The sequence below is a fragment of the Gymnogyps californianus genome, chromosome 5 (assembly GCF_018139145.2).
Source record: "Gymnogyps californianus isolate 813 chromosome 5, ASM1813914v2, whole genome shotgun sequence".
Classification (NCBI taxonomy): domain Eukaryota; kingdom Metazoa; phylum Chordata; class Aves; order Accipitriformes; family Cathartidae; genus Gymnogyps; species Gymnogyps californianus.
The window spans coordinates 33,075,364-33,084,598 of NC_059475.1; the positions used below are offsets into that span (position 1 = coordinate 33,075,364).

Consider the following 9,235-nt stretch of genomic DNA (forward strand, 5'->3'; position numbering starts at 1 on the left):
TAAAGTCATATCCAGCTGCTTCTAAAATCTCCCAATTAATCTCTTTCCAATTGCATTTGGGAGACCACTTATGGGACTCCTAAAGATCCACAAGGAAACCTGGAAGATCAAGGCCCAAATACAGCCCCACTGGAGCCTGAAACAGCAACCTGCCAAAAGCCCTGCGAAGCCCACACCTTACGTGGCATATACACTTACCGGCTTAATATCTTCCACAGGGAGGGAACACAGCCACGGCTTGACAGCTCCGGTGCTGCAGCTAGTATTAATGCTTAGCCCCATCAACCAGCGAGCTGGGCTCTACAGACAGCAGAGAGCTGTTCTCTGGCCTGAGGATTTTTCACATAACTAATTACCAAGCTTTATAACCATCCCCCGCAGACTACGATGATGATGAATGAGATCCGATTAGTCAATATGGTTTATTGGTGGAGTTTGCCCACTCGCTGTGGATGCATCATTACTGTGTGCATTCATCAGCATGGGGATGAGCACGATTCAGTCTTTGCCTGTACTATATGAAACCACAACCAACCTGCAGCTCTTCAGCTTTCTCCCAAGGACTCCCTAGGCCTTTCTTGGGTCCTTCTGTTGCTCTGCATCCTCGTCCTGGGCCATCCTGGAAGTCCTTTGGTGAGTGCCATGTCCTTCCTTATTAAAGTAAAGCAGATTAAGCTGCACCTGTAGAGGTTAAATGAGAAATTGCTGAAAAGCGCTGCAGTTGTAACACAGTGGCTAATGGTGCATTTGCTACTACTGTCCTCTGCCTGACAAAATCAGAGTTGCTCCGCTATGTGGCACAGATGCTCTGCAGCTCCACAACCAGCAACAATCCCCTTTTTGCTGAACGGTATTTCTAGAGCAGGGCATTCCTCAACCCCACTGAGGCTGCTGAGCCCAGGATACCTGTAGAAATGGGGGATCTATCAAAGTAACTGCAACCAGCATGTTCAAAGTGGGTACCTGAAAAGGTGTACTGTATTGCCTATAACAATCTAGTTCCCCCCTTGTCAGTCCTGACACATCCCTGCAGCAAGCAATAGCTTTCATTAGCACTAAAGGGAATAGGGTTTCATGGCTGGAAAGTGCTTTGAACTGAAATTTGAGAGCTGTGCCTTTCCTTTCCAGCTCTGGCACGAATTCCCTAGGTGGCCCAAGGCAGGCACCTTCATCTCCCTTTGGCTCAGTTTGCTATCTGTAAAACTGGGTTAGCATCCCCTCCTCCTTCTTACACCCCTTTTACCCTTGTTTATATTAACTGTAAATACAGACGGGCTTGTTTGCGTGCAGGCACAGTGCAAAATAGGGGTCACGAGCCTGGAAGTGCCGCTCATACGGGGAAGGTCTGCAGGGAAGGCTGCGTGCACGGAGGGGCAAGTGCACGGAGGGACGCAGGGATGGAGGGATGCGCACACCGGGATGGAGGATGCCTGCAGTGACGGACACACGCCTGGCGGGCCGGGCGTTTGCCCGGTGCTCCCGCCGCAGCACCGCCCGGCCCGGCCCCTCGCGGTGGGGGGACGGGGACGGGGGGCGGGACCCCCGCCCGGCAGCAGCGCTGCCCCCGGCCCGGTCCGGCCCCGCCGCGGGGCTGCGGGGCGGTTTCCCCCCGCGCCCGCCTCCGCCCGCCCCCCGCGCGGGGCCTGCAGCGGGCAGCGCGGGGCGCCGCAGCCTGCGGGCGGCCGCCGTGCCCGCCGCCGCCGCCGCCGCCTCGGAGGTGGGGCGTCGCGCGGGGCCCGGGGTGCCATGGAGGAGCCGCCGCCGCCGCCGCCCGCCTGATCCCCGAGGCTGCCGGCACCGAGACAAAGCGCGGGGCTGCCCGCCGCGCCCGCCCGGTGAGTGCCGCGGGGGGCCGAGGCGGGCGGGGGGCTCCGTCCTGCGCCGTGGGCACCGGCCCGGGGGGGAGGTCCCGGTCCCGCACCCAGCCCTGCCTAACACCCCCGTGCACCCTCGTCCTCGTTCACAGCCCAGACACCCCCGTCCGCCGCTCTGCCAAGCCCGGTACACCGCAAGCATCCTCGTTCATAGCCCGACCACCCCCCACCCCAAACTCCCCCACCTCTAGCCCAGACACACGCCGTGCACCCCCAGAACCCCCATTCATTGCGAAACAAGCCTGCGCCCACAGCCCAAACATGCCGCAGGGACTCTGAACGCACCCCACGTCACCCCAAACGCCCCCACGCACACCTCCATGCACAACCCACGCACCCTAAAGACTCCCCCATCACCCTCCCCCCGTGCCCGAGCACACACTCCCAACACCCCCACTGACCGCCCAAACACACATCCCCGCCCCAAAACCACCCCGCCCCAGGCACCCCCCCTCCACCAAACACTGCCCCCCCCCAAACACCCCACGCAACCTGCCCCCCTCCCTCCACAAACACACCCCAGCTGCACTCCCCCAGCCCGGGCACCCCCCGCCCCCCCCCGCCGGTGCAAACCCCACCGCCCCTCTCCGGCTCCTCCTGCCCGCCCTGCCCTTGCGCCTTCCCGGGAAGACAAAAGGGGTCCGTGCGCCCCGCTCGCCCACCGCCCCGCTCACCCGCCGCCGCTCTCTCCCTTGCAGGCCGAACCATGGTGGAGCCGCCGGCTGAGCCGCCCCCGCAGCCCTGCCCGGCGCCCGGGGGGCAGCGGCGGCAGCAGCGGGGGAGAGCCGGCCCGGCCCGGGGAGCAGTCGCCGCTGCTGCACCTGGACCTGTACAACTTCGACTGCGCGGCGGCGGAGGGCAGCCGGTACGTGCTGACCAGCCCGCGGTCGCTGGAGGCCTGCGCCCGCTGCGCCGTGCGGCCGGTGGAGCTGCTGCCGCGGGCGCTGGGGGAGCTGCTGCGGGAGGCCCCCGGGCGCTCCATGCGGGTGGCCGCCGGCCTCTACGAGGCCTACGAGCGGGAGCGCCGCCGCAAGCTGCAGCAGTGCCGGGAGGAGCGGGAGAGGATTATCCGGGAGGAGAAGAGGCGGATCCTCGCGCCCCTCGGCAGCCTGCCGCCCTCGCCCGCCGCCCGCGCCGCCCCCCGGGCTGCCGCCACCGCCGCCGGCGGGCCCCGGCCGCATGGCGGGGGGACGGCCGGGGCGTCGGGGGGTGCCAAGGCCAAGAGCCACTCCCTGGACTCGCTGCAGAAGCGCCGTGAGGGCAGCTGGGGCAAGACCTCCTCCGAGTCGGGGGCCTCGTCCTCCTACAGCGGGGAGAGCCTGCGGGAGCGCGGGGGCAAGGGGGGCGGCCGGGGCCGGGGGGGAGCTGCCGCCGCCGTCGCCGTCAGCGGCTCCCTGCTGGGGCGCAGCTTCAGCCTGGGCGACCTCAGCCACTCGCCGCAGACTGCCCAGAGGGTGGAGAGGATCGTCAGGGAGGTGAAGAGGAGGAAGGGCCTCTCGGAGGTGCCCGAGAGGGACAAGAAGATCGCGGCGCTGATGATCGCCAAGCACCAGGAGGCCAGCCTCCTGCGGGAGCAGCGGCAGGCGGCCCACCTGCAGTGGGACAGCCAGCGGCGCCTGGCGGAGCAGCGGAAGGAGCAGGAGGAGAAGGAGAAGCAGAGGGCCCTCCTGCAGGGCCAGCGCATGTGGGAGAGCCAGGTGGAGAAGCGTCGGGGGAGGCTGAGCCAGGAGCAGGAGGAAGCCGCCCTGCTGAAGCAGAGGCAGCGCCTGGTGTGCGAGGAGAGGTGGCGGGAGCAAGCGGAGAAGCAGGAGCGGCTGCGGAGGGAGAGGCTGGAGAGGGCCGTCCAGGAGGACAAGCAGAAGAAGCTCCATCAAGAGCACAACCTGAAGGCGAAGGAGGAGGGCAAGAAGGAGCACCGGGAGCGAGAGGAGCAGCTCCTGCAAGAGAAGCTGTCCACGGCCGCGCAGAAGAGGCTGAAGAAGGAGGTGCAGCTGCAGAAGGAAAAGAAGCTGCTCAACCAAGCAGAGAAGATGAAGCATGAGGCCTTGCTCAAGGAACTGGCAAAGCAAGAGGCAGAAGAAAAGGAAATGCTGAAGGCCTCCCTGGAGATGAGTTTGACAAAGGCTCAGGAGAACTATGAGCAACTAGTGGAGAAGAGGAACCAGGAGCTGAGGGAGAAGGCCAGGCGGGAGGACATGCAGATCCAGAGAGCCAAACTGGCAGCAGAGAAGAAGGAAAGAGAGCAGAAGGAGCACTTGGAGGCTCTGGCTAGAGAGACAGAGAGAAAGCTCCAGCATGCTGCCCAGGTGGCTGAAGAGGTCGTCCAAGAAAAAGCCCGCAAGGTGGTCTTGAGCCGTCTGGAGAAGGAGAAAGTGCAGAAGATGAACAAGCAAAAGGTGGAACAGTACGAGGACTTACGGCGCAGGGAGATCCTCCTCTCTATAGAGAGGAAGCTGGAGAGGAGTGAGCAGATCTTCAAGGAGAAGAAGACTGTCTTAGAAAATGCCAGGTCTGTTGCTCGGGCGTCTTTCCATGTCCGGGAAAAGGTACGGGAGGAGACGAACATGCGCACCTTTGACAAGATGGCCTTGGAAGCAGAACTGCATGCCCACCTGAATAAGAAATGAAAGATCTTGTCATGGATGAGTGGGGATACATCACCGGTTGTCCATCATAATGCATTAGAAAGCTCCTCTGCATTAACATTTAAAAAAACCCAAGAACCAACAACCACCCTAATTTCTTATTTTGGGGGAGCAGGATACCGCACAAAAACGTGGCAGCTATTCCACATACTGTTTAAAATACAGGTTTGTTCTAGGTGTGTTTTAAGGACTGACCTCAGTCATCTTTACAGAGGGGAAGCGAGTTTTTGTGTCCTCCACCCCACAAGCACACACATTTTCTCAGAGAGGGCTGCAGAAGAAGTCTGCTTGAAGCCTCTGAGTTACCGATTGATTGTCTACACCGGAGCTGACTACAGCTGCACTCTCTTCAATTGGAAATGCAGACAACAGAGACTGCTGACTCCTAGAGCCTACTGACTAAGAACCAAAACCACCCCAGCTGATTCTGGCTTGAGTGACAGGCAGCTTGGTTTAAGTTACGGGACTGCATTTTCAAAGCTGCTGCGCTCCCATGGCAAAGGTGTGGAGGGCTGGAGTAGAGAACACCACATGCCCCTGGGTGCCCCGCGCCCGCTGCTGGTACCGAGCTAGAGAAAGCACAGATCAAGACTTCATAACACCATGTAAGTAGACGTTATGATGAGAGCTGGGCAGAAGCTGTTAGAAGGGCTCACAAATACAATTTCACTTTTGCTGTTTGCAACTGTTGCCCGTCCTGGTTATCCTCACCCCTCCTTCTCCTTTCCAAGTTTCTCTTACAAACATTTGTACAATTTCTTCTTTTCTTTTGGAGGTGGGGAGAGAAGGAGAGAAGTTTGTGGGCGATCCACAGACTGCCAGGCACCCGTGCAACCCACTTTTTCATTAAGATATAAAAGTGAATGAACCTGTGGAAGCTGGCCTTTGTGGCAAACATGCGGATCCATTTGTAAATGGAAATCTGCAAACAGATTGCACAGAGAAAATGCCACCCTTGGGAGTTCTCAAAACTTGAGGAGACCCTCGGCAACCTTATCCAATTTGGCCTGCCTTGAGCAGGAGGTTGGACCACGTGTCCTCCATAGGTCCTCTCCAACCTAGTGGTTCTATGAGTTGCTTACAATGAGACATTCACCCAGCTCTTATCGTTGTCTACTGAGCAGGGCAGCATTTGTCTGTCCACTGGTGCTAACAGTCGTATTCTTATAGAGGGCACAAGAAAGAGTAGATGCACAAAATAAGGTACATTACAGATTCTCTTGGATGAGGATCACAGCTTTTTTATAACTCAAACTCAATACCGTTTAGAGGTAACTGAGTCCTCCTGCCATTAATGCACTGGAAACGTGAAAAGCCTACCCTGTGCACAGCATTCAAGTAACACAGTGTTCTGCTCCAGGTTTCCACGTTTACTCTCTGCTGGGTTGCAGTTAACGAGCACACATCCAAACCAGGCACTTTCTGCTGTTTTTTTCTGGCTCCGGGCAGCGCCAGCTTTCTGTTCCACCATCCGTGATGCCGTGCTGGGGTTGCTGTGGTGACAGCATCAGACCTGGAACATGGGGGAGAAGCAGCAAGAACAGCCAGGATCTCGTTTCCTTGCGGATGTCTCTGGCAAACAACACAGCGGAAGAGAAAACCGGAAGAAGGTTGACATATGGCACAGGCATGCAGTCCTGCATGCCTAGATTGCTTACCAGAGTTTCCTAGGAGGTGACAGCAGGTAAAAAACCTCTTTAAGGAAGGTGTTAAGTGAACAGCAACAACAACAGTAGACCAAGCACACCCTGGTTCCCTACAAGGCTGGAGGCATTATAAAAACTGTTAAAAACGAAGCAAGTAGGGATTTTCTTTGATTTTGATGGAACTTGCTCTTTGAATCACGGTACAATTGGTGCTGCAGGCACCCTCACCCATGGTGAGGGCAGGCAGCATGAAAGTAGGAATTAGGGCACCTGAGCGATGTTTGCTCCGTCAGTCATTGGCTTGCTGTGTAACGCCAGGCAAGTCCTCAGGGGCTGGGCTTGCCCCTATTGATATAAACGGAAGCAGAGTCAGGCTCTCGGGATTGCCGGGACTTGCAGGAAATAGTAACACTCGCCAAAACGCTTCAAAGATTTTGGACAAATGATGCTAACAAAGCACAAAGTACTATTTTATTATTTATTTATTTACTTACTTACTTATTTATTTGAGTGGTTATTAAAGTAAAACATATCCGTTGGTGAAAAGCACTAATTAACACCAAAACCTAAAAATATCGGTAGCTGTGCGAAGAACAGCTGCATTACTGTTTCCAGGTACAAGCCTGTCCCCTCACCCTCGTCCTCAAAACAGCAATCAGTTTGAACAGTGAAACCAATCCTGCTGTAACACTGGACAAGGTCCTTGATAAAAAACAGTCTTCTTCATGTGTTGTTCATACCGCCGTGGTCCATGTGTGCCCTTGTAGCTGCAAATACCTAGAAAAGAGATGCCCAGTGGCCCAAATCCAGCCTGCACAAAACTTCCCTTGCTCCCTGGTAGTACTAGAGTTGGGATAAAACCTGCAGTGACTCCAGCATAGCCAACATTTCATCTTGTTTGTAGCCTTAGGGGCTGCAGAGAAAGCCCACCAGCACGGATGTGAGGGCTCTTGCTCCCCGCATCATTGCACTGTGGTTGAAGTTCACTGCTTGGTCTGTTTAGCAGAGGGCAAACGGGGAGAGCTGGAAAACAGTGGAAAGAAGGCAAAATGTGGTGGGTGAATGAGCAGACACAGTCGCTAACTGGAACAGCAGTTTTTCCCTAAAGGTCTACTGCAATCTACCTGAAGGCTTTGTCCAAACCTCCCTCTGACAAGGCATTTCCAGTGTAGACTGGGAACGTTTTACAGCCCAGGAGACGTGTCTTGGCCACTGACTGTAATCATACCTGGGGCCCATCTCCTGCTGCTGACTGAGTTTGACACCTTGGGGCTGCAGCTGAACTAATCAAAACACACCTACGTGGTGGTAATTGGATTGGCAAACTACTGTTCCTATACCATGCAGTGCGCCGCTCAAGTTTTGAATGTGCAATTTAAGAAAAAAATATTTTTTTTCAAAAGACATTAGTCTGTGTATGGGTATTTTTTTATTTCTGTTGTGGTTCCAGTCCAAAGTCTGTGAAAGTCAATGGAGTTTATAAGTTGTTTAAAATTGTGGCATGGAAAATTACGTCAGCAAGTTGGGTGGAGGCATGAGAGGTATTTCTTGGGTCTGCTTGTGCTTCTGTTTATTTGAGAAGGAGTTTTACTGCTGGATTTCTGTGGGAACAGAAATTAAACCCTGGGACACATGTAAAAAGTATAGCCGTTTTAGACGAGGCTTATTTGGTGTTTTGATAGAGAGCTGCAGGACAGGGAGAACTAAAAGCAAGCAACATGTTAACTTAGAGCTCAGAAGTAGATCACGGCTTACTTAGAGCAGAGGAGCAGCTGATGACATTTGGTTAGGTCCTGCAGAAAGATAACTTAGGTTGGTCCTCTCCTGGGATTAGAAAACACATTTGAGGCTATTGCTGTATTATAATCATAAGGTTATAATAAAGACTTTGCTTCTAGGTCATTTGCGTTCATGCTGCAGAATGACCACTAGACCTTGAAATACCTGCACTTCAAAAGCAACAGCAACAAAAGGACAATTACCAGGAAACTTCTGTGACCGATAATACATCTTAGATCCAGCTAGCTAGCATCAAATTCCCAGGTTTCAATTCCTAAAGACTTGGAGTCTAGCTCCAGGTTTCACTTTGGATCCCATAGATCTAATGGAACTACCCAAAATCTGGATCCAGTGTCACTAAACATTCAAATCTAAAGCCAAACACTGACATGTGGATGGACCTCTAACCCCACTTGAAAATCACTGCACTGCTTACTACTGCCCATTGACTAGGACTACTGCTAGAAGTTGACCTGCTAGAAACCACTCTGAATGTTTACAGGGTTTCTGAAGTTGAAGTATTGAAACATTAGGGAGAAAGACTCCAATATCATTTAAATGTACTAGAAAGAATTATAGGACCAAGTCCTGGGATTCATTTTCAGGTAAAAATCCCATCATTATATACTAATGTTTTGCATAGTGAGACTACATGATCAAGCACGCAGTATCGGAAGGGAAGAGTCTGTCACACTGTTGGCTACATCAGAATAAGACAAGTAATTTCAGAGGCCCCAGAACTGCGCAGCCTGGTTTCCTTGGGCGGGTGCCCTGTGATTCTCACTTCAGTGAAACCACGGCTGCAGGATGAGTTCATCTTGTATTAGACATCAGAGAACTCACACATGGGGGAGAAGCATTGACTAAAGAGCAGTTTCTTTTGCCTGAGCTCTGGATGAATCTTTCACCCATTTTGAGTGTTCACAGACTATATCTTGTTTATGTGGATTGTCTAGTTTTTAACAGCATCTGGGCTAAAGCTAGAGCCATTCAGTGCCAGCGAGTGTGCCAACAATCTCTTCTGCGTGCTGCCTCTTCACACAAAATTCATCGTTAAAACACGATCTGTCTGTCAAGGTTGAATTTGGCAGACACGTTCAAAAGCTATTAGGAGCAGCAGCTGCACCACCACTAGTTAATATTTTACAAGGTGTTTTTTAACCCAGTTTATCATAAATTCTTTCACCGCATGGCTAAGAGAGATGTGAGGATTAGATTTCTCACCTTGGTTACCTACTGTGTTTCTCTTACGATGCTTCTGGAGCTCCAGGCTCATTCTGTGCCATAATTT

At 54.0% G+C, this 9,235-nt stretch overlaps 1 protein-coding gene across 1 annotated transcript; it reads left to right on the forward strand.

Moving 5' to 3' along the window:
* Window positions 1–2,580: 2,580 nt before the first annotated feature.
* On the forward strand, window positions 2,581–4,920 carry CCDC177 (coiled-coil domain containing 177). Its single transcript, XM_050898251.1, is given in 2 exon segments — window positions 2,581–2,628; window positions 2,630–4,920. Coding segments are annotated over 2 exon segments (1,920 nt in total). The 3' UTR covers window positions 4,502–4,920.
* The last annotated feature ends 4,315 nt before the right edge of the window (window positions 4,921–9,235 follow it).